The 26,596-nt window shown below is 32.0% G+C and overlaps 1 protein-coding gene across 1 annotated transcript in view; it reads right to left on the bottom strand.

Moving 5' to 3' along the window:
* LOC129217097 (protein PAT1 homolog 1-like) overlaps positions 1 to 26,596 on the bottom strand; it is a 72,532-nt gene that overhangs the window by 14,471 nt on the left and 31,465 nt on the right. The window contains exons 8-13 of the mRNA XM_054851345.1: positions 20,865 to 20,937; positions 11,136 to 11,192; positions 10,402 to 10,471; positions 10,248 to 10,313; positions 9,326 to 9,530; positions 2,753 to 2,870 (exon numbers count right to left, since the gene is read on the bottom strand). Of these exons, the coding sequence (XP_054707320.1) occupies positions 2,753 to 2,870; positions 9,326 to 9,530; positions 10,248 to 10,313; positions 10,402 to 10,471; positions 11,136 to 11,192; positions 20,865 to 20,937 (589 nt within the window). The remainder of the gene's footprint in view (positions 1 to 2,752; positions 2,871 to 9,325; positions 9,531 to 10,247; positions 10,314 to 10,401; positions 10,472 to 11,135; positions 11,193 to 20,864; positions 20,938 to 26,596) is intronic.

Raw genomic sequence — 26,596 nt, 5'->3', positions numbered from 1 at the left:
TTTTACTTTTTTGTATGAAGTACAAAAAATATCATGTTAAAAAAAAAATTTTTTTTGAAAAAGCTCAGTCCACACACACCTGGGTTGATCAAATAATCGAGTTTTTTTGGTCTTTTGAAGAAAAGCCCAGGGTTTTTTGAAGAATCATTTTAACACTAGAATTACGTCAGTTTTTGTATACCTAGAAATATGGCGGGGGTCATTTTGATCCCCTCTAAAGAAATCAGCGTAGTTTCCTACATAATGTCATATACTTTTTAAAATGAAGTTAAAATAAACTAACTTATAATAAATAATATTTTTTTGAGGATAGAGACGTTTTAAATCTATATGATGAAATATTTAAAATATATTTTTAAAAGTGAGATTGAAATATCTAGCTTGTTTCGGTTTCATTAAGAACATTCTAGAAATCTCCAATAAAGTAAGTGAATAATTGAATAGGCGTTACTTCTGAAAGATGCGCTCCTTTATTATATCCATAGAAAGTAGCTTATCAGAAGATATATTGAGAACATACAGAAGAAATGTTGATTCCGATCCTACCCCTACTAATTGTTTGGAGAAACTAATGAAGTTCTGAAAAAATGAAGTTGAAGCAGAACAACGAATTTCTACGACAATGGACGGTTTTGGGTAGAGACGTACCGAGTAGCCCTTTGGCCGAGTAGCCGAGTACTTGGCCTTTTATTACTCGGCCTTTCACTACTCGGCCGAGTTCCGAGTACCAATTATGTTTTAAGAAGAACCACCGACACACATGTGATGAATTTTGAACTTATTGGAATAGTAGTATAAACCTCCTTGTCCATATAATAGTTTTTAAAACTAAATTCCTGCTGAAATTTAATTACGCATTATATATATACAATTTTGTTTGTGTCAAAAATTTTACAAAAAAATAATTTTTTAAATTAAAAATAAATAAATAAAAGGTACGATTAATCAAGTTGGAATTAAAACAAATTACAGTAAAATCCCTCTAATGCGGACACTAACAGGACAAATTTTTTTTCTGCAATATAGAGGTGTCCGCAGGACAGGGGTTTAATAATGTTATTTGCATTGGAACTGGGGAATTAAAAATTGTCCGCCAGCGTTTAAGTCAAGTTTAAAAATCCTTTAGCAAAAAAACTAAAATTGGGGGGAAAGTCTTTAGCAAAATGCTAAAATTCAGGCTTGACATCTTTAAAGAAATAAATGCACATTATGTGATATCTTTTAAAAATTTGAAATGAAAAATTCAAAATTGTTCTTGATATTGAGAGAGCAAACTTTTTTTTTCTGAAAACCACCAATAATGTATTTATTGGGGGGATAAAATGCCCATTAAGACGAAATATTGTTCAACTTAATAACAGTTTATGCATGTTAGATATGATTTATAAATACGATTAAGTTCAATATCGCTTCCTCTCTCTGATTGTACACTTTCCCCCCCCCCCTTCTTTTTCTTGTTATATTGGAGCAAAAAAGCGAAAATGCTTTGTTCCACTTTCGCAGTTTAAATAGTATTTTCGCATTTTGCGAGAAATGCGACCGTAGCGGAAACCCTGTTGTCCGCATAAGAGGGGTGTCCGCCTTTGAGGAGTGTCCGTTAGGAGGGGTTTCACTGTATACCAATCAATTATAGTTCTAATCTGCCAAACATAAATAATTTTTAAAAGCAGATAAAACAAATGTGCAGGAACACTCCAGACACGTGTTTCTGCCCCCCCCCCCCCCTGTTACAAGGAACGTCTTTTTCAGTGCATAACATGTGAGCTAAAGAATGTAAAGACATTCAACAAAAAAATAGGACTTTTGTCGGATGCCTTTAAATCTACGAGCCCCATTTTGTGCATTGAAAAAGGAATTCCTTGTAATGCCAAAACACATGTCTGCAGAGTTCCTGCACTGTACTTTTAAGGTTGTTTTATTTTTTAAGCAAAGGTATTTTTACATTTTTTATAACTAATTTTCTGATGATTTTTGCAGAGTTGCTCAAAATTTGCAGATCTTTGCCTGTTGTTACTTGCCAACCTTGCTCACATTTACTTTTTTATTTTACTTGACAACCTGCGTTCAGCTGCTGTTAAAAAGAGATTCCAAGTTACAGTTTATCAATGCATTTTTTAACCCAATGGAAAAAAAAATCTTCAAAATTGATTGAAACAATCATTTTGGTCTCATAAGTATTTCCAAAAAAAAAAATGTTCAGAAAAGAAAGTGGCAATTATTTCTGAACTTGATATTTGTCAGCATAGTTATATTTAGCCACCAAAGGGGACTACAGTGGCCGCCGCTTATATGAATCAAGTTTGTTCTAAATGGTATTGATTCCATGAAGCGGCTGATTTAATAATGTGGCTAATTTAATAAAGCTAGATTTCGTTGTTTTAGACAGTTTGATTCATTAAAGCGATTGATTCAATTAACCGGTGTCCACTGAAGTATATATTTGAAAATCAAGAACTTTTAAATATAACTGATTTTCCATCAGGGAATTACGTAAAGAGGAAAAAAAATGTATAAGAAAAAAGCGTTAAAAAAATTATTTAACTTTCAAACCAAATTACTTAAGCATTGAATTTCTACAAGTATGTTACCCAATTAACAACTTATGTTACAAGTTACCAAATTATTAGAATTTTGAAGAATGTGCAGTATGTACTACGAAATAGTGCCAAGCCATACTTAAAAACAAATAAAATAAATAAATACTTATACCAACTGAAAGCAATTCAAAATATAAAAAGGCTTTGAAACTTACTGGGCACATAAGTCTTGTCATGTTTTGACATTTCTGGAAGAATAAGCTCAGGAGCATCTCCACCACCTTTCAAACCACTTTCTAAAAACTTTTTTCTGCATCTCCTAGCTACTTGTGTCTAATGAAAAGGAACATTTTAACAAATTAATACAATGATGACTAGAAGCATACGTCGTTCTTATGAATAGACAACCAACAACTATTATAATGATGAACTAAAATTAGTCAAAATAAGATAAATGAATGTTATTTAACCGTAATTAAAAGTACCAGATTAAATTTAACAAAATATCCTTAAAAAAATATAAATGATAAATAAATAAATAAAAACAAAAGGAAAAAAAATCATGAATAACACCAGACTATTTTTAAAATCCATAAACAGATTATACTAAATGTTAACCTAATGTAGTTGAAGACAAAATACAAAAGTTTTCAAATTAAATGGGACAAAGATATTTTTCAGGAACTTTCACCTTGGTTACCAGCTAGCTCCAGTGGGTTCCCCTAAGCAATTCTGTCTATTTTAATGTCATCTGGATGTCAGTTTCGACTGATTAAACTAGTTTAAATGAGAAATTTAAAATATAAAAAAATTCTGTAGTTTATTTCCATGAGAGGAGAAAGTAACATTTTCCATTCTTTCATTATAGTGTGCATAATAGCGATCCTATAATATAGGGATCCTAGAGATCCTATAAACAGAGAGATTGGACAATGGCGCGCCGCTGTCCGCCATGTGCATAATAGGGATCCAAGTGTTGTTAGCTCGAAATGCTGCACTGTGTGAATTTCTAGATTTCCCACAAAATATAGGACATGAAATCTTTGAAGAATAGACTGATTTTTCTTCTCCTCATATTTTCATCAAATGGAGTGAGCGTCAAGTCTGGCAATTTGGTGCCAATCGTTTCGTATCGTCACAGCACTTACAAAGAAAATTTTTTTTCTCTCAAAAGTTTGTTCATAAAGATAGAAAACAAACATATATTTGTGATCTGCACATTTCATTTCATAATATCATAACTAGCTTCTAATTTTTTCGATACAATGTACAGTGATATTTGGGACAGAAGATGCATTACGATCTACGAGGAGCGAGCATTTTGGATTTGGACATAAAATGGCAGCCGCTCTGAAGTTGTCCAATCTCTCCGCATTCAGGATCTGTACTAATGCCTAGAGAGTTACAGGGGGTCATGCCAAAGATAATCAGACTAACGAGCACAAACAGAAGAAGGTAAAAAATATTTCCTGTGGTTGATATTGGAAAATCAAACTTTTGACAAATTCTCTTCTGATTGTCAAGAGAAGTCTTTCGCTGCAGTCCCAAACTATGAATATCAACATTAATTGGCAATAAATACCTAATAAGGTATTGGCTAGTTTTTTGTAGGTCTAATAATACTATTTCAGAGTAGGAGTTGATCCAACTTGAGTTTTTTTCCTTTCTCCTTCACATTTGCCCTTTCTTCGAGGAAGAATGGTTCAGTTACATCAGTCATTTCTTCAGACACCTGGAGAACCTCGATTATCTAATACCAATCATAGACGTTGTGTCTTTGACAGCTATAGATGTGTGACTGTTAAGTACGATTATCTTTGCTAACTTTTTAGGGATTAGGGGCCATTCATTAATTACCTAAGGGGGAGAGCGAGTTTGAAAAATGGTCAAACCTATTACGTGATATTTTTTAAGTCGATATTTTATATCAGAAATTGTGCGGTCAAGTGATTTGGCAGGGATCATATTTCACTTACATTTGAAAGGTGAAAAACAAATTAGGACGAGTTGTTTTTTACTTTTTACAAAGAATTAACAGTGTGACATACAACAAAAGAATCGCACTACGTATGCCATGTTTTATTTTTAATTACTTTCACATCATATACAAAAAATGTTGAAAAAACATTAAATCTAGATGATCTGAATTGATCCTGTTTTAACTGTTTTTATTTTCTTTGAAATTAATTAAAAAATAGTTGATCATTATTTTAAAAGTGTTATTAGTTTGTAGATTGTTTAACTGATTTATGTTTAAGATTCTTTAAAAACTTACTTTTAACTATTGATAAATGGTATTCTTAAGAATAGATATTTATCAAAAGAAAAAGTTATATATAGTTAATAGCAATAAAATAACTTAACTGTTGAAAAATAAAAATCTTTGAATTATGTCAAACCAGGAATTTTAGTGTAAGTGATCCTTTTCTAACAACATTTTATGATTTTGAAAAATGAATTGAATTTTTTATTTGGAAAATCAAAAATTCATTTCTGTATCAGCTTTGTATCAGCAAAAATGTCAATTTTATATCAGAAGAAAAGTTTTGTATCAGTAAAAACGCAGTTTTATATCAGAATAATCAGCTTTGTATCAGGTGAATTCAAGGTTTCATAACAAAATCTTTAATTTTGTACACTGTTACGATACAGTTTGAAGTAAATACAAAATGTTTGTAGAAAAAAAGTACATAAACAATTTTTAAACCCCAATTTGGAAGCAATATTGTCATTTAGAAAAAGTGTGTAAAAACTACTTTTAGTAAATGTACGATTTATCATATTACATACCTAACTAGAATCTTAATTTAGTTCTGTGGCTATTTGCCAAAAGTTGATAGGTCAAATTTGACCATGTTCTTTACTGATCATGATATATGTTTAGACTGGTATTTTCTTATGCTAGAATTTGTTAAGCAAAAAAAATATGAACTAGCATACATGATATAATAAAAATTTTTATATAAGGTGCACTTTTGAACAAATTGGGGAAACTTGGAATGCTATTTTTTCAAATAATGTGCTAAAGAAACTACTTCTACAAAGATATTTAGAAAGAAATGGATGGATGGATGTGTGGCAGAGATTATATTGCTTGAATGCAGTTTTGTAAAAAATAAATTTTAATATTTTTATGAACTCTTAAGAAACTTTTTCTACATATAAGTAGGGAAATGTGGGGCAAAGTGAAATAGTTAAGAGAATTTACTTTTTTTCAAAATGAACAAATTGGAAATATGTGCAAAAAATTACGATACATAAAGAAAGAACAATGTATTTGAAAATAAAACCTGCATTGAAACTTCATTTTTGGCAGTAAATTTGTACCTTCAAAAAAAGGTGAATAATTTTCACTCCTTTTTTTATGGGGCCAAGAGAAAAATAACATTTTTTCTAAAAATAATATTTATTTGACTGTTAAAGATATGATCAAATAAATGAGGAAAATTGAAGAAAAGAATTCATAATTTAATGAAAACGAAATAAGACAAACAAATAAAAAAAAGTTAATATACAAGAGAAAGTAAAAGGAATAAAATTGTGAATTAATAAAAAAAAGAAGTAAATGGATGAATAAATAAGGGAAATATTAAATGAAGGACAGTAAAGGAAATTAATAATGAATGAATACAAAAGTGATTTGATAAAGGATTGTATAAGTAAAAGAAACAAACTATTTTACTTTGCGCAACCGCTTTGCCCCGCATTCACTTGACTAACTGTACAAAGCATTTAAATTCTAAATAAGCATAATATTAAGCAAAGAAATACTGCACCAAATATTAGTAGGTCTAATTTAATATTTAAAATGTTAATAATGTGAACTTGATCCATTAAAAATAACAAAACTATTTTTTTACTTACAACAAAATACAGTCAATTCTCGATAACTCGAATATTACTATAATGCTAAGTTTTTATCAAGTCCCGACCCCTTTGTCTTTATTTCCATGCTAATTATTCTCAATATCTCGAAGTTAAATTCCTTTAACTCGGAGCTTTTTCGAAGATGACACGAAATTAATTCACCTTCACCTGCAATTCCTGCACAATAGACCTCTAAAGCAAGAAGAGCACCTGTTGATTCAATGTGCGATAAAGGAGTTACACGTTCGGAAATGAATTAGCTTGTTTTCTTTTGTGGTAATCTACTGGTTACACTTCGACATGTTGTGGAACTACGAATTTGCTTTTAAGCTGTCAAGTCAACTAATTGTACCTTTACTCAAAGACTGACCTTTAAGTTGCATTCTCCTTCATTCTTTAGTTCGATCATTTGCTGATAAGTTCCTGAGAGATGGAGTGAGTTTTCTTTACTATTAAAAATGTCTAAGCAAGTACTCTGTAAATGATATTAAACGAAAAACTTCTAAAGCGGTAGAATCCACGTCAGAATTTGAAACAAATGAAGATGTGTACCCTTCCTGAAGTAGAATCAGCTCAATCCAGTGGTTCCAGCAGTATCAAAATCATGCTTTTGATTTTTTTTTCTCTCAATATTTTTAATTAAACTGTGCATATTGTGCTTAAAAACTTTTGAGTTCTGTGATTTTGTCTGTTATATGTACATATTAATTAAAATATTCCATGGCTTTTATTATTAAAATATCAAAAACCGAAACCAGGGGTAAGTCCAACTTCCGATAATTCGAAGTTTTTCGTCGGTCCCTTTAGATTCTAGTTATCGCATAGACAGTATTACAATAAAAGGATCAATTTTTGAAAATGGCTTGTATTATCATAGTCTTTGATTCTCAGATGTAATTTTTTCTTGATGGGAGCAGAATACATATGTTACTACATAGTTAAACTATTGCTATACAGGTGGCACTAAAAGCAGAGTAAATATTTCCACATTCCACTTTGACCCGCTATTTCACTTTTTCCCACATCTTAATTTTATTCAAAATACGAAACAATTATAAAATAAGAAATAAAGTAAGTCAATTTAAAGTAACATAGGTGAAAACAACTTCCACTTTTCAAAATTGTTGAAAATTTTACAGGATGCTAAAGGATTAAAACTTAAAGCCGAGCACACAATTTTCGGCGAATATAAGTAATTCTTTACCCTCTCTTTTACTTATATTTTTTATTTTTCAACGACAAAAAACGAATGCAGCAACTTTTTTTAAATGTGGTGTAAGTTTTTGGGTAATAAAATCTCATTTTTGGCGCAGTCTGACGCAAAAATCGCGAATTTAGACATTTTGTATCAGAATTTGAAAATTGGTGCAGTTTGGTGCAGATTTTCCACTCCTGGAAATGGACTCTTACGTAAGACTAGGGGGGGGGGGAGGGGTTTAAAAAATCTTACATACCCTTACATGGGGTGGGGGGGGGGGGGGGGGGCGCGGGTAAAAAATTGACAAAACTATCCAAACTTAATAAGTAGCCCTTTATATCCTTTTTCAGCGTATTAAAAAGAATAAAAAGCAGAAAGTAACTTCTTTTTCTCACAGAAAAAATCTGAAGAATTGTTCAATATTCATAGTTTCTCATCTGACCCAGTTCTAAGCAATCAAAATTGACATCCATAATGCCGCCTTAAGGCAGATAGAACAGCTTAGTGGAACCAGCTGGAGCTAGCTGGCAATCAACTTGAAAGTCCGCATAATAATAGCTTTGCCCCAATAAATTCGAACACTATAGTGCATTTAAAAAATTAAAAAAGAAACCAGTTCTCTGAAACAATCACTGATTATAGTTTGGTTTTGTTCTTTAGTTTTTTTAATAGTTTTCCCTCTAAGGTTATTTGATTCACTCTTCGGTTTTCCTCCTGAATCAAAGAAATATTTTATAGTGTATCATTCTATGAAGGACTTAACTTTTCTTCAAAAATTTGTATCAAATACCTCTTTTTACAGTATACTCCCGATTATCTGCGGAATCGGGTGGCACAAGTGCTGCGGATAATAAAAATTGCAGATTAACTGCAAAAAGACTAAAATTAGGGACAAATAAGATAAAAATGCCCTTCCTCAAAAACTTAGCAGTATTGATGTGTAATACTTTCTACAAACAGTAAAAATATATACAGAACAATAAAAATGTTTTGTACTTTTGTATGACAGACTTTAACATCATCAATAAAGGAAAAGTATGTACAATGAAAAAAGCACAAAACATAAATAAAACACAAAAAAAAAAAAAAACTCAAATTTGCAATTTTTTTCACAAAAAACAGCTAGTAGTCTTTTTTTTTTTTTGTAGAGAAAGTACATGTTATCAGGAGTCGAATGACTCGTGGATAATCCGCCTTGCGGATAAACTGTTCATGGAAAATCGGGAGTTTTCTGTAATTAAAATAGTTTAAGTTTACCAAGATGAATTTAACTATACTTACATAAATCTTTAAAGGGTAATTTTTTCAAGTGAGAAAGAAAGAGAGAGAAAAGCTAAAATAGCCATTTATACATTGTCAATGTAAAATATATGTGGCAAGTAAAATTGAAGAAAATTACGTGATGATCACATGCTCATGCCATTCACCCATCACACAATTACAACTTGTGTTTCTGTCTATAAGACAGACGAAAAAATATTTTTTCATTTTTCAAATATTTTAATTATGAAAATTTACTAAATAAATTTCCTCCTAATTTGTTGACCCTTTTTCATTTTCATGATACATTAGCCATTTTCATAATGCTAACTTGTAATATCATTTTAAAAGAAAATGGTAAAAATCATTTTTTGAAAAGATACAATGAGCATAAATCATACAGTTCTTTCTAGTTTTTAAAACAATATTGAAATCAGAAAAAAAGAAAAAAAAATATGCTCACTGTGAAATAGTAATCTTCTACATAAGGATTATCAGACTTCAGTAACATAATTTGTATTCGAATAAGCCATTCCTTTTCTTTCTGAGTCATCAGACCAGCATATTCATCTTCTACATCCAGAGAATTATGAGAATATTCATTTTCAAACTGGGGGTGGTGATTTTCATATTGCTTGTTGTTTTGAGGAAAAGGGAACTGAAACTGTCTGCAAAAAGAATTTTAAATTAAAATAAAACGTCTTTCAATATGTGAAAAATAGCTCCAACATTTTCAATCAGAGCAAAAAAAAAAAAAAAAAAAAGCTGAGAAACTATTGGATAGTTTAAAGAATCCATTTTCATTTTTTCGGAAATATGCAAAACATAGTCAATCTACCTCAGGGTTCAAAAATATGTTTTCGAAAATATCCGATATTTTGATATATATCCGGTATTTTCAATCAGCACAAACTCAAGTCTTCAAAATAGTAAATTCATCCCCAAATCACCATTTATCTTCTTATATTACAATTACAATATGTAAACTTAAAATTAAAGTTTCTTTCATTATCTATACCTAATATTTCGTTCTACATTTCTATCAATTTTAATGGAGTTAATTTAGCATTGGCTGTTTTACTCATTTTTCTTCTGTTACAGTTATATGATTCATCACAAAAAAATATGTATTATTCGGTGCACAGTCATAAGGCATTTACTTTTTTTCTGAGCAATGTTTAATATTTCATCAAGCACTTTTAATATGAATTCAAATTGCTACATTACTAATAATTTTTTGAAACCTGAGAAAAATTCTTTCAGGGACCCTAAAGTATGGTAAGAAGTAAAGCAATTTAAGCTAAAACTTAATTTTAAACTATTTAAAGAATTAAAATTTTGTTAAATTTCATATCAATCTGGCAAATATAAAAACACAAACTTACTTATGCATTAACGGATGAGGTGGTAGATTATATCCACGCATATTACGTAGTAAAGGCTGCACCATTCTAGGGGAAAGAAAACAGTGTTAACATCTATTCAAATGCATTGTTGAGTTTTAAACTGTTCAAAGCTTTTTTTTTTAACGCAACATACTTGGCATTGGCAGGATTAAAATGAGCTGACATTGGTTGACAATTTTGTGACATGAAGTTTTCAAGATATCCTGAAAAGAAGCATACTCATCTTATACACATGCATTAGTGAAAAAACAAAAACATTCTAAAAAAGTTTATTAAGTTTCAAGCAGATTGTTTAAGAAAACTTTAAGCATTTATAACCCAAACAAGACTTTACAATCCTACAGAAAAAAAAACAACCACTCAAAGAAAAGTAAAAAAGATTATTTATCTAAAGGTGGCTAACCTAGATAAAGAATGAAATTTGTCATCAAAAATTAAGAAAAGTTTAGACAAAAAATAAAATTGTGTTCGTCTTTAAGTTTTTTCCCTTGCATCTCCAACATACAACACCACAAAAGGGATAAGTAATTTTGCAATTAATTCAAATTTGTTTGATGGGTATTCAAGGCAGATGCTGGCTTGAAGTTATCACGGCAGCGATGCTACCAATACCTCAGCCTGAAAATTGATTTATTAATATTTGGTTTAAAAAAAAAACTAAATTCATGTACAAATTTTGCGCAATCATCATGACAGAAACAATAAACTCTAAAAATATCTACTTGAGTCATCATTTTCTGCAGTGATTTTTATGTGTTGTAGAACCCTGTATTGAATATAAGTATGTAACAACCCCTAGTATATGAATTTATAGTATTGTGTACACTGCAAAAGGTTTAAAAGTTTCAAATACATCAAAACACTTACTTCTTCTTAATTCCTCTTGAAAAGGATGTATTCGTTCTGGCACAGGGACATTATTACCTACATACAGAATATATAAATTACAAAAAATGTGCAAGAACAGTTTACAGAGCGACAGCACAAAATATGAGAATGATATTGATATAAAACCATAACTTAAAATATCTAGAAAAAAAATAAGTAAAAAAGAAGGCAACAAATATGAAATAAAAATGTAATGACAGTTAAAATTACCATCACATATATAAAAACATGTATTAATATGTTGCAAAAACTTACTTATATATGTATTAATTGGATGCTTCACGTGACGTATCAACTAACTTCATAAAACAAAAAGTAGAGAAACAGAATGAAGAAGATGATGTTAACCATACAAGTAAATAGGCTCTCATGTTATATTTTCTGCCATCACATGGTCAAAAATGTACTGAACCAAAACTTTAATATAAATTCACATGCTAAGCATTGATAAAGCACTATTAAGGCAGAAATGAGATTTTTTTTAAAGTGCAAGTTAATCGATTTGGCAATTGAGGCAGCCCATTATTATTGATCACTATTAATCTATTACTAAACTGATTGCATATGAAAAAATTTAAGAATTTCTATCGATAAGCCTAATTTACACGGAACATTGTAATTATTCAGTCTTCTGCAAAAGTTGTGGTTTTTTCCCAAAGTGAAATGCGTTTTTAACCTACAATTTTTCAACTTCCGAAAAAAAGGGATAAACAGTGATGCAGATATGTACAATTCTGGAAGTAAAAACAAACGAAACTCTTTATTTGAATTCTATTTCATTGACGATACTTGCCATGTGGAAATTTATCAAGAATAATGGACAGACTAGAAAGTGTCTCAACCCTCGTTTGAGTTATTGACACCAAAATTGAATCAGCACCTGTTCCTGTTAATGGCAACACATGGACCAAATTTTTTTGATTCTGCCAGTTACTTCCTGAGGAATAGCAAGCACGCGTAACTCAAAAAACGTCCCATTGCTCCACCCCCCTTGGAGGAATTCGTGCCAAAAAACAATGGGCACAAGTTCACATAGCGGCACATATGTGTACCAAATTTCGTTCGATTTCATGCGGTAGTTTTTGCTGTAGAGCGGCCACAAAAAACTGGTCACACACAGATGTGCCACACATACACACAGACAGACATTTTCCAAAAATAGTCGAAATGGACTCAGTACACCTCAAAACGTTCGAATCGGTCAAAATTCGAAATTCGAAAATTTGCACGAATCCAATACTTTTTTTTATATCAGGGTTCATACCCTTTAGGCAGAAAAAAATTCAAGCACTTTTCAAGTACTTTTCAAGGTAAAAAATTTTGTTTTCAAGGCAATATCATAAATTTGTACTAAAAATATTGTATGCAGATTTCATTTACTACAAACACATAGAAATAAGGCAATAATACAAAAAGTATAGGAAAACAAAATTGCTTTTTCTACAACGAGAGACAATTTGATGAAAGATCTACTGCGTTGAAAGTTTTTCTGAAAATTTTGAAAAGTTTGGTCATAAAGAGAAGCAGATACCAAGAGGTTTAATTTTGGGGTTTTTTAAAGGTTGCAGCAGTCAGTGGTTTGTATATTTTCCAGAATCAGCAAATTAATACTTTTAAAAAAAACTTTCATAAGTACTTTTAACTTTTATGGGAAGAAACTAAAATACCCAAGTTCAATGGCATTGCCAGAGAGGAGTTTTTGAAGTTACTCCCCCCCCCCCCCCCGGTTTCAACAATTATTTCCAATATCTATACAGTGGTTTATTACAATATAAGGGCGGTTAGGACAAAAACACTACCCAGAAAGTTATTTCAGTTTGCACTATTAAGTTCTAATAATATTAGGTTTGCAAATCATTTATAAGTATGCAAATCAATTATTCGTATGTATTTATTAGCTGTTCAGCCAATAAGGCATTTCAACTGTCCTCAAGTAAATTTAAAAATTAGGAAGTAAGAAAAGTTTATGAAAGTCCACAGTCCAGTCTCTACACCTCAAAATATACAAAAGCAGCTTAAGCAGTGATAAATACTCTGAATGCAAACTTGAGCCTATTCAGCTTTCGTTGATTAACTTGCAATAGACAATAAATGTGCAAGTTCAGATTTATAGAGCCATATTTCGAAATTGAAAAGATTCACAAGAAGTTGACATATATTATGACAAAAGTAGTTTTATTTTGGGAAAAAATGGGTTATTGTTGAAATTAGAATTTAAATTTAGAAAGGCAATAATATTCAGGTGTAATTGTGATTTGTGAGTTCATAAAAAATTACCTGAAAGTTTCAAAAAGCAAAATGGGGCGAGGGGGGGGGGGGAATAATTTTTAAAACTAAAACCCCTATTACTTGAATATACATATGTACAACAATAATGTTTGCTATGCATACAATTCATAAAATAGTTTATTTAGTCAAAATATTCTGTATTATAGAAATACCATGCCCATTGCCCACTGCCTGTTGATAACCAGCAACAGGCACTGTGCCTAGCTAGGCTTGTACTGGTCAATTTATTAGATCCAAATGAAGATGAATGACCCTCCTTAAGCTATCTACCCCTTTGCTGATTAAAGCCTCTTTCGGTAAGCTCCAAGTACCCACAACCTTAATAAAGTAGTAATTTTGAACATTTGAGGAAAAGGGGAAAATTGGAGATACAGGGAGGTAAAAGCATAAAAACGAACACTACTGGATTTCAAGTGAATAATCATAACACAACCACCCCTGTTATACACCTTATTTATTTTAGCAGACATAAAAAAATGATGTACTTATAAATAAAATTATATAAATCAACTTTATATTTAAAATACAAACTTTAAGTTAATTTGTTAGGTGCTCAACTGCTGAAATTTAAATTTTTTAAAAAAAAATCTGCTATGACCAAAAATTAGGTAAAGATAATCATTCAAAATTGCAAAAATAAATTAGCAAATAATTAAACAAGACCAAGGTAATAAATTCTTTAGTTATTAAAATAAAAAATAAAATAAGCTAATCTGATGTAGCAGTGTCAAAATAACTACTAATTGCCAAAAATATAAAAATATTTACAAAATGCAAAAGGATTGAAATCTCAAACAAGGGAAGCAAATTTTCGCGAATTAAGTTTAATGTTGTCATGTTTCCCATAAAATAAACTTATATTTTACTGAAATTAAACATAAAATATACTAATCTACGGTAGCAAATATGAAAATAACATCCGATTAGTGAATATATTTAAATATTTGTAAGATGCAAAAAGATTGAAATTTCAAACACGAGAAGCAATTTTTCGCAAAGTCTGAGTTCGTTCGACGTGGCATGTTTCCCATGAAATAAATTTATTTGTTTTTTATTAAAATTAAACAAAAAATATACTAATCTAAGGTAGCATATGCGAAACTAACATTTGATTAGCCAAAATATTTAAATATTTGCAGGATGCAAAAAGATTGAAATTTCAAACACAAGAGAAATTTTCCGCGAAACCCGAGTGAGGTCAATGTTGTCATGGTTTCCAAATTAATTTCTTTGTTAATTAATGAAATTAAACAAAAAATAAACTAATCTAAGGTACCATATGTCAAAATATCTTTCGGTTGTAAAAAACATCAAAATATTTACAAGATGCAAAAGGATTGAAATCCCAAACACGGAAGCAATTTTTCGCGATGTTGCATACTGAACACATGTTCAGAAAATTGCATTGGTGAAATACTTTTTTAAAACTTCTAAGCACAATTCGTTGATTTTTGGGAGAATTTAAGCACTAAGAAACTTTTTCAAGGTTTTAAAACTTTTTCAAGGTTTTCAAGCACTTGAAAATGAACTTTTTTTTTTCAAGCACTTTTCAAGGTTTTTCAAGGGCGTACGAACCCTGTATATATTAGATATAGAAGAAAGTAAAAATAGCCAAAACTCTTATGTGCTATTAAAAATCGTTGTTTTGAATCCAATTGATTAAAAATTCTTATACTTTTTAGTAACAGCTGAAAAATAGCCAAACGTTATAATGCTATTAAAAATACATGGCAAAACATCAATTGGAAAAATTCTTATATTCTATTAAAATTCAGGAAACACAATTTGACTTTTCACTATTAAAGGGTTCCAAAACGATTCAAGTCTCAGACACTCAGAAACACAGTTTCAAAGTTTTCCTACCACGTGAATTTTGGAAAACACTTTTCCCCTTGTCTACAAAATAATCCCCAATTGGGACTTTTCTTGTTTTGAGATATATTTCCTTTTTTTTACATTGTCGAAAAATAGCCCAATAATATGCTGTTAAAAATCCTCGCCCAAAATCTAATTAGTTAAAATTCCAAAAATACTAAAAGACATTTTCATACAATTACTTAAAATTACCTCCTAACCCAGCGGCCGAATTGTTCTCCAAAGTAGAAACTCCAACAGAATTGTGCATTTGTTTACACGGCGCCATGATGTGCATGGGCGGATTTATGGGGGGTCAGAGGGGGGAAATGCTCCCCCAGTTTTGGGTGGACTTTATGTAGCAACAACACATCTTCCAAAAATTAAAAAAAAAAAATCATTATTTTTTCGTTTTTGAATAGTTCAGAAGAGCATGGGTGGATTTATAGGGGGGGGGACAAAGGGGACAATGCCCCCCAATTTTGCGAGGAGTTTATATAGTAACAACTTATCTTCCAAAATCTTATAACAAAAAAAGATCATGATTTTTTCTTTTTTGAATAGGAAATTAAAGTTTATTTTTTCTTTTAAACTTAAAATAGCCGATTCTTACAAAGTTTGAACAATACTGTACAACTGTATAATCTACTACTCAATTTCAGAGACTGGAAAGTGCAAATTATTGATAGGTTCTAAAATCCCTGAAAATAATTGGCACAGTAAAGCCTACAAGGGCTCTTGAGCCAAAACCCCAATCTAACCAACCAAACCTTGAAAATTATTAGACAAGTCTTTGAAACTCCTAAGCAAAGAGTGCTTCAATTTTATTTCTTATCAAGTGTATAAATTAAGAATTGTTCAAATGGGTAGTATGTTACTCTCTTGATACCTATTCTCTTAATCGTGCACCATTTCTTTAAAGTATTAACTTGCATCACAAAGCACTTTTAAAGCGTAATACTTAAAAAAAAAAAATTGCCTATTATTTCCAATTAACCCTTATAAGACTTCAAAATGCAAAATTTTATAGCCATTTTAGATAATTTCCTCCGGGGGAGTAACCCCCGGGCCCCCCTAAAACTGGAGATATTCTTTATCCCACTTAAAAGGGAGCACTGCGTCACTCTCTTAATACCAGCCCCCTCTCTTTTAAGGTCAATTTAAAAAGGAGAGCATGATTACACACGGTAATGAAAACGACACATAAAAAAGTAAAGAATGGCCTTACGCATCACAGAAACTAGGCAAAAACATCGGAGGGGGAGGGCAATTAAAAATCTTGTTAAAAAAAAAAATCCTGCCCCCCCAGGAACTCAGTCCTAAATCCGCCCATGATGATGTGACCGTCACTGTTAGAGTTGAGTAACTTTCTGCTGAGTGCATGTGAACAACTATTCAGGGTTGCCACGGAAGTTCAAGAATGAAATTCCTTGACATTTCCAGGTTTTCCAGGTGGTTTTGAGAAAAATTCCAGGTTATCGATCTCCACCTTCATTTTGCAACATTTATATATACATCTCAAATTGATAAAACTTATATCATTTTCAAACTTTACAAACAATGGTTACCAAATTTAATTTACTCAAGCTGAAATAATCAAAAATATGTACTAAGGGTGGTTCAATTTTTTTTTCTCTTAGCTCGAGTCCAAGACACCCCTTATTTTTTTGAGACTTACTAATAGTATTGTGCTGTAAAAGTTTTAGCTTCTTACTCAAATTTTAAGAGGGTGCTCAATGACCCCATAATTTAACATTAGCTCTAGCATAGAAAAAGTCACAAATTTAGAAACATTTAATTTCCCCAGCAGTTTTTTTTTTATGTAAGTAATTATTTTATTGCAATGAATGTGCATATAACTTGTGTAGATTATAGTATGTAACATTGTTTTTTCAGTTCAATGTATTTTTTTAACCCTCTCCTCATACTTATGAAGTTTGAGGGAGGGGGTCGAGCACCCTCTTTCAGTTGAAATAGGAAGTTAAAATTCTTTCAGTATTTTACTATCGACAAGTCTAAAAACATTGAGTGGTGTCCCGTTTTCTAGGAGAAACTTTTTTTTTAAGTGTATTTTTGAACTACCCTAATGTACTAACACAAGTGAAGCAAATCACTGTAATAAACAATTAATGTAAATGTAGCATATCTAATTTTCAATAACGAGGAGCCACTGCCTTACATCAACAAAAAGAACTGCAAAATGAACAATTGTGACATCTGTATCACAAAAATCAAATTAATTTCTAAGATAATCTAAACTAAAAACTTATGAAACCTAAACTTTTGAATTATTGCCATCTACCCCTCCAATCCATTGAACTCAAAGCGCTTTTAGACTTTGGCCTGTAAAAAAATCATGCATTGTTTAGCTTCACATATTTCTTGTTTGTTGCTCATAAACAGGGGGCTCCCCCCCCCCAAGTTCAATGCCACCCCCCCCCCCCCCAATATTTTTGAACGCCTTAGCGCTTTTTTTATTTTTAACCCTCTTTATTTATTTTTTTACCTATTTATTTATTTTTAATCATTATTGTTTTGAAATAAAAGTGTGCTCGCTCCCCAATAAAATACACACACACAGATGAAAATAATAAAGTAAAATAAATAATTAAAAAATCCCCCCTCCCCCCCCCCAAAAAAAAAAACTTTTGATGGCGCAACTTGCGCCATAATCACTCCTGTGGGCACCCTGTCATAAAGTTAAATTTTGAGCATTGATCAGAAACTTCTCTGATGTGCAGATTTTTTTTTAATCGGATTACTTTTATTTTGAAAGAAAGAAGCGCATTGGAAGTCTTTAAAGATCACTACCAAAATACTAAAAGATTAGTGATACTTCTGTAAAAATGAAACTTTCTAAGTTTAAAATTGAACTAAATTTACAGAACAAAATTGTTTAGAATAATACGATTTCATTAATTAATTCAAAGAAATAATATAGAATATGAAAAGATTATTGCAGCTCATTAAAAACTTCAGTCGCACTCGCAGACAAAACAATGTACTGTGCATCATAACAACTTCAGAACTGCTGACGTAAACAAGCAGCTTTTAAACAGAGCCGAGCCCGCAGGAAGAAAAGAAGTACCTTCTGCACAAGGAAGAAGAGGAAGAAAAGAAGTACCTTCTGTGCATGTCCGCTGCCGACTGCTATGGTGCACTGGCGCAAACGCCAATGGCAGAGAGTTGATAAAAAGAACTGCAGGGGGAAGAAGAAAGAGGGGAATGACAAAACGATGAATGGGAAGGGAATGGCGGCGAAAAAAACAAGGTTGAAAGTTTTTTTTTTTTGACATCATAGACCGCGAGCCGCGCTAAGAACGATCGGAAATATGCAATTTTTCATTTTCCCTGACATTTCCCTGATTTTCGGCCATTTTCATTTTCCCTGACAATTCCAGGTTTTCCCAGTGCATGGCAACCCTGTATTTTAAAAGGTTTCACAGTTAAAATATAAACGGTGTTGTGTTGTTTCAGTGATAATTTATGCATGTGATTCGATAAACGTCACATCAACACGTGGTGGGATTGGAAAATGTACTTAAGTGAGTGCACCCAATCAGTCAATCTCTTACTCTTATCTAAGAAGTTCTGATGTCGCCGTAACTGCAGTTCGGTGTGTTGCTGGGAGCAGCGTGCTCCAGTTTATCAGTTCCACATTGTCGAGTGAACTTAATTTTTAAGATGTAGGAAATAAGTCTGTGGTGCCTGGCTAAAAGAGTGGATAGGGTCCATTGGTCACCTTGAGACATTTTGGTGGTGAAGGAAATGAACGAGCGAAAGATTGGAATTTCTTTCATGGAAGTTGATGTTGCTGGATATAGGCTTCACAAGAACATTGAAGGTTCATACTGTATTGGATTAAAAGGTGTCCTGGAGTCTGGCTGTCTGAATGTAAGGGTTCTTCACCGGATGTGGCGGTTCTTGATGTCTGAGAGGTCAAGTCTATGGGAGATCCAGCATGGCCAGGGGCAGCATTTCATTCTGGGGGTCGAGTTTCTTAAACATGAATTAACTCAGTATAGAACAAAACACATATTGGCTAACAGCTAGTAATCATGATTGAGGGGGAGAATGTATAGTTACAGAGCCCCCAGAAGAGATTTGTTGATGTGAGATATTTCTTTTTTCAAAAATAATATGTATTTCTAAAGAGTATCTATGAAAGCATACTATGCATTGAGCAGCTGAAATGTGTTTCAAGCAGAAGAAAGTGATGAACAATCATTAAATAGGCACACTTAAAACATGAGTGTAACAATGAATGTAAAATAACAAGGCATTTTCTTGTGAAAATCATGCAGCCACACCACTGCACGGGCCTCTCATAACCATCGTTATACAGAGCACACAAGAACGAGCTATTTAGCCCATATGACAAAATTACCTCTTTAGTTAAAATTAACCATGAAGACCTCATCAGTTTTTTCTGTTCTGAAAAGGCCGGTAAAAGCTTGATGAATTTCTATTAATTTAAAAAACGGAAAACACTTGCTCATGTCTGAAAATGGGTCAAGTTTCATCAACTATTATGGATAGCAAGCAAGATTGTTTTTCTTGAACATTGATTTGCGATTTACATAAATTAAATTTGCTGATTTTTATCATTCCTCTCAAAGAATTTAGGGGTGCGACTGCCCCCCTCAACCCCCCTATTTGCCGCCCCTGATCATGGCGGCTGGCCACAAGTGGTATGGGCTGCAATCAACTTTCACGCAAGATCCTATGGATGGATCAGGCCTTCACAATTTTATGGCAAGTATTAAGGACGGAATATCCTGAGTAGTATGAACTTTCATCTTAAGTTTTACCAGGACTATTCTATTTTAGGTATTGGACTCAAGGTGGACTAGCGTTTGACTAGTCTGTAAAGTTTAGGAACTGAACGATACTGTATTATGAAAAGTGTTCCTATGAATGTTTCTTGTGTGTGTGGGGGGGGGGAGGGGGATATTTTTAGTCAAAATGTTTATGGGTTTAAAAGTAGCATATTTACCCTTGTTGATATTACTAGTTTTAAGATATATTTATCGTTATTGAATAAAATTGTTTTCGACTGCTAAATATGTGTTTTTAATTCCATCCCCCCCCCCCCGAGCAGATCCCTCCACAATTTCCGTTGGGCTTGCAGCAACCTGTTTTAGTTCCTTGAACTTCGGGTGTTTCATCCACGGTAGCACGCAAGTCCAACTGTTTGCACAATCTCATTTTAAATTTGCGTGAAAACAATTCAGAAGGTTGTCACTTTTTTTTTTCTCAGCTTTGACAAAATAAAATTTTGTTTCTGTTTTGAGGTAAAAATTTCCCCTCTTGATTATAGTTGTATTTAAGGAGGGTTGCTCTTAATTTTTTGGGAACTTTTGATTTGCCGTTTTCTTTGAGAATGATTATTTTGAGGAGAAATTTCATAGTTTTTTTTTCTCTTATTGAATCCTGATTGTTGAACATGCGTCACTTGACAAAACTTTTATTTTTGAGGTAGACCATGCAAAGCAGCTAGTAATTCATAAAATAGAAACTTCCTTGCAAACTGTACAAAGACATTTATTACATAGAAAACCATACCTAGTAGAGGAGGGCCAATAGGAGGCGGGACATGCAGCACATGAGGTGGAAGAGGAGAAGGCAGATTATTTGGCTGTACAAAATAGAGCAATTTGTAGCTATTAATATATAATTGATAAGTGTCAATAAAAAGTTAATAAAAGTGAACAAGTTATTCCACATAAAGAATAAATACCTTTGTGTTGAAAATTAAAAAGTTAGTAATCCAACGTTATTAAGCACAAAAATTTGCAAATGATTGCAGACACGTGTTTCGGTGTTACAAGGAAGAGAATTTCTCGGATGACTTTTCATTCAAAAGCTCACACTTCTATGCATTGAAAAAGGTGTTCCTTGTAACACCGAAACACGTGTCTGCAATCATTTGCAAATTTTTGTGCTTAATAACGTTGGATTACTGACTTTTTAAGTTATTCCACAGTTTTTGTTTTTATACCATTTGAAAAAGTAACTGTTTGTACTCCACACACACACACACACAGAGATCTAATCTGGACTGTGTTCTAGGATCCTAAGCTTCTATCTCATTTAGAAAAAGAAACTAATAAGCATTTTAACGCAAGTTTGAAAATCCTACCGCCACTCAAGTTATTAATTTTACAGGTCGAGGACTGCTGATGGCCTTTGAAAAAAGTGAGAAAGGTGACAAATTTGAAAACAAAGGTGACTAAAAGGTGACAAAAAAGTAACTAAAAGGTGACCAAAAGCAATTTGTTAAGAACTCAAAAAACAGAAAAGGATTATCCCTTTTTAGTGACTTTTACCAAAATAGCCCTATATGCTTTTTGTGAAGATTTCTAGTTTCACTTTCAATATATGTTTTAATTTTTTCCATTTTCTTAGTTTCTTCTTCACAACCCTTTCCTTTTTGCTCTTCTTTCTGCTTCTGTTTCAATTCCAAATCCTTTTTCCTTTTACATTCATCCATGTGTGTTGTGTAATTTACATGTGCTTGTTGTGCACATTTAATTATTTCTGGACCAATTGATAAAGAAAGCAAATGAGGATATTCTTTTACAGTGTCTTTAACTATAAGTATGCTGTTTAAAAATCTTTCAGTCCTTGCTGTCGTATTTTCACCAAAAAGGTGCTTTGAAATTGAAAATAGTCTTCCAATGTCAGCATTACCATGTGATAATGCAAGTGAAGCACGGTTGGCAAGGTTTTGGACACTATGGTAAAAACCCTGGCTTTTACTGTCCTGTCCAAAACCTTAGTGTCCAAAACTGTTCGAAAGTGTCCAAAACTATATTTTAAGAAAAATAGTATTGTGTGAGAAAACATCAAAAAAGATAATAAAATGTATCAAAGTAATGTTTTATATTGAACATTTATTCAATGAGAACATTCAACTTACTTAAGCAGCTGATTTTAATCTAGTTGCACAGCAGTTGAATTCTTGATAAAAATTTCAATTTTTATGCATAAGTTTATTTATTTTTCATAATAGGAACAAAATTTCCCTATGTTTATGCATGTGTGCAAATGAAAGCAGGGTGGCAAGGTTTTTACCATCCTGTTCAAAATCCTTTTGTCCGAAAATGTCCAAAACTATTTTGTGAGAAAATATCAAAAACAGAACAAAAAGTGTCAAATTATTTTATTGACTATTTAATATATTTATTCAATGTGAACATTCAGGTATAAATATATATGTAACTTATTTATGCAGCTGATTTTAATCTAGTTAAGTAGAAATTATTAAATTCTTCATTAAAAATTTCAATTTGTATGCAGGAGTTTTTTTTTTTGCATAAACTAAATTTTTTGACATTTATGCATGTGTGCAAAAGAAAGTGTTCAAAATATAATTGACTTAAATGCAATAAATTACAAATTTTTTTAGTTACAGAATGCATATTAAAAATGTAAACTAAAAAAAGAATAGTACAAGTTTTATAATATAAGTGTTTAATCATCAATTTCTTGTTCTTTAATCTAAGATTTAAAAAATGATTTTTGTTAAAAAATCATGTAAAACTTATTTGCAAAAACCATCTAAAAAATTTAGCTTTTTTCTTGCACCTAAATATTGTACATTTAATAATATTCCTTTGTGTTATGAATGGAACTAAAATTAGTTGTCTTGGTAGCAGGGTCGGATTTGGAAGTGTGGAGGCCCCGGGGCAAAGAAGGAGTGGTGACCCCTAATCAGGGTTCGAAAAGATCATATTTTCGAAAATATCCGATACTTTGATATATATCCGAATATTTTGATACATATGTATGTATCCGATATTTTCGACTCATGAAAGTTAGGATATTTTGTAAAAAATTTATTGTGGGGGCCTCTTTGTTGTGGAGGCCCCGGGGCAGTAGCCCTGCCTGCACTCCCCTAAATCCGGCCCTGCTTGGTAGTGTTGTGAATTTCCTTTCAAAACTCTACCGACTAAGTTTTTGTGAAAAAGTTATTGGCAATTTTTTTTTAAGTAAAATGTTTTTTAAATGAACATTTTGAAGAAAAATATTATCAAATACTGATTAACTAAACCTCATTAATATCTTTATTTATGAATCATGAATATTGCAGTGAAAACGAATTGATTAGATTACACCCCTTTAACTTTAACATAGTTTTGGACAGTTTAAGGCAGTTTCGGACAGTTTTGGATGGTAAAAACCACCTGTCCTGTCCTAAACCAGTTTTGGATAGTCCAAAACCCAACCCTGAAGTGAAGCTTTTATCACTTTAGAGACATTAGATCATTGGAAGTTGAGTCGTTTTTTGAAATGTGCTGCTGCCAGTAGATATCAATGGTTTTATTTTCGGATGCTTCATCATCTTTTTCCAGCTGCAAAAGTTTCCATTCATCTTGCAACTTATCGAGTGGAACATTAAAAGGCATGATTTTGGCAACCTTTATCAAATCCTTACAGCTTCTAGATTTACTTCTCTTTTTTGGATCCAAAAATTTTAAACTTTTCAGTAACCCGTTTGATATGCAACTTTTTTCTATTACATTCTTGCATGCAGTCACACAATGCTTTTTAACAGCTCTTAAAAACATAACATTTTCAATTTTCTTTCAGTTTTGACAGTTCATCTGTCACCTCTCCACTAACAATGAGATTTTCAAGAGGTAGTCTTTTACCAACTGCAAACAGTTCATCCGTGTCTACGTTTAAAAAATCAACTTACTTTATGACAGAGGCTTTTATAACCCGAGCCATAAAAGTCTGAACAATGGTCTCTATTTCTTGGTACAATTTATGTATCATAGGTGCTTGGCATTGAAAACGTTTCGTGAACTGCATAAACAAATCAGCAGATGAAAAGATAAAATGCAGCTCAGCTTTTAAAGAAGGTCTTTTTAAAACATTGGCAACAGCTTTATATGACCTGCATTGCATAGCTGAATTCTTTTTTAAAGGCACATGTTTAAAAAAATAATACTGAAGAGCATCCCACTGTTCCAGTAGTCTGTTTGCTGTAGATCCAAGGGTAAGCCAATGGGTAGTTGTATGTTTCAGGAACTTGCGATGAGGTGTATTTAGTTAGGAGGATTTCGAAGAAGTGCAAGCTCAACGGGAAGGCCAACCATCAAAATAGCTATAAGTAAAAAGTACTAAGAAGAAGTTCAGATGCTTCTTCACCTAAATATTGCAATGCTTTGACATATGCATTATGCATTGTATGACCAATATTTATTAGGCTTTTTTCTCGTGTCTCAAGGATAATAGCGTCAAACAACCTAAAAATCTTTTTATTAACATAAGGACCATCCAAAGGAAAGCATGAGACATTTATTCATGGGTAATTACTCTCGGTAAGTGCTTCACATAGCTTCTCAATCGAAATTTCACCAACTGCCTTGCCCAAGAAGAAAGTTTTGAGATGCCTTGTTGTGATGCAACATTGGCTTTCAGACCAATATTTTATTGTTCGTTGTAGTTCTTTTTTGTCTTTGACATTGGTAGTTTCATCAAAGCTCAAAGTATAATAGGATAAACATGCTTCCTTTAACATACATTCCCGAAAATAAGGAGCAAGTCCATCTGTAGAAGGGATAGAAAGACTGGTTCTGCTCATAGGGTGCAATTGCAAGCAATAAAAAAAATTCCTTAATTTCCCGGAAGCATAGCTATTTTTCTTAAACAACAACAAGGTGGGGGGGGGCACATTTAAGGTTATTTTTTAATTAATTTCACTGTTAAAGCTATCATTCAGATACTTTTCAAAGATTTAATTATTTAAAAAAAAGAAAAAATCCTAAGACGCATTTCAAGAAAGGTGAGAAAGGTGACAAAAGTTGCAAAAGGTGACTAAAAGTAACCAAATTTTCAAAAGGTGACTAAAGGTGAGAAAGGTGACCGACTCCTCGGCCTGATTTTAGTGCTATGGTTACGTCTTTTAGCGCCTCTATTTGTTTCTTCTTTCTTATTTTAATTTCCTCACAGTATTTCATTTTATAGTAATCCATAGCCCTTTTATGTTGATTATAACAGGGAAAATAATGCCTCTTGGATCACAGTTCTATGTGTGGCAGACCTTTGTGACAAAAAACAAAGGTTTCAGTGATTAGTGAAATTATTTTCATTGAAACTAATTTTTTCTCTGCATTTCAATAACATATGAAAGACAAGATCGAAAAAATACATACAAGTTTTTGGACAAAGCACTAAAACTGATACTTGAGGTTTAATTTTGGTACCTTCACATTCAAAGAAATATATTTTAAAGAATCTGCAAGCTAATACTATAAAAATAAACCTTTCAGAATGCTTTTAACTTTTATGGTAAGAAACCAAAGTAAAATACCTAAGTTCAATGGAATAGCTAGAGAGGAGAGGTTTTGAAGTCCCCCTCCTCCAGATTTGAGATTCATTTCCAATAATGATAGTGATTTATACACATTTAAGGGCAGTTGGGATCAAAAACACCACCCAAAAGGAAATTTCCGGTTGCACCATTAAGTTCAAAAATAGTAGAGGTTTGCAAATTATTTATAAATATAAATCAATTACTCGTATGTATATGTTACTTGTTCAGACAATAAATCATTTCCACTGTCCTCGAGTAATTGGTAAGAAAGATAACATTTTATGAAAGTCACCATTTCAGTCTCCATATCTCAAAATTCATAAAAACTGCTTAAGAAGTGACACATACTCTGAACGTACACTTGAGCCTGCTTTTACTAAATAATAACTTGTAATAGTAAATAAATGTGCAAGTTCAGATTCACAGAGCCATATTTCCAAATTGTTCCATAAGTTTCCAAAAGTTTCACAAGAAGCTGACATACATTATGTCAAAAGTAGTTTTATTTTGGGAACAAATGGCTTATTGTCGAAGTTAGAATTTAAATTTCGAGAAGCGATAATCTTCAGGTGTGATTGTGATTTCATAAAAAATCACCTGTAAGTTTCAAAGAGGGGAGGGAGGAGGGGGGGGAGTAACTTTTAAAACCAAGACCCATATTACTTAAATATACATATGTATGACAATTACTTTTCATATTCATACAATTCATTTTTTATAAAATAATTTATTAAATTAAAATGGGCCTAGTAAGGCTACTATTATAGGGCCTAGCTAAGGTTATTATTATAGAGTCTAGCATATATGTAATTAAACAAAGCAAAAGTAATTAATTTTTAGTTATTAAAAAATAATATTAAACTAATCTGATATAGCAAGTGTCAAAATAATTTCGGAACTGATGTGATATACCCCACCCTTGGCGACTTTTTCCTGTTGGCGCCAAGAAAGCGTCGCCAAGAAAACGATG

The sequence above is a fragment of the Uloborus diversus genome, chromosome 2, assembly GCF_026930045.1.
Source record: "Uloborus diversus isolate 005 chromosome 2, Udiv.v.3.1, whole genome shotgun sequence".
Taxonomy (NCBI): Eukaryota; Metazoa; Arthropoda; class Arachnida; order Araneae; family Uloboridae; genus Uloborus; species Uloborus diversus.
This window is presented reverse-complemented; position numbering and strand designations above follow the sequence as displayed.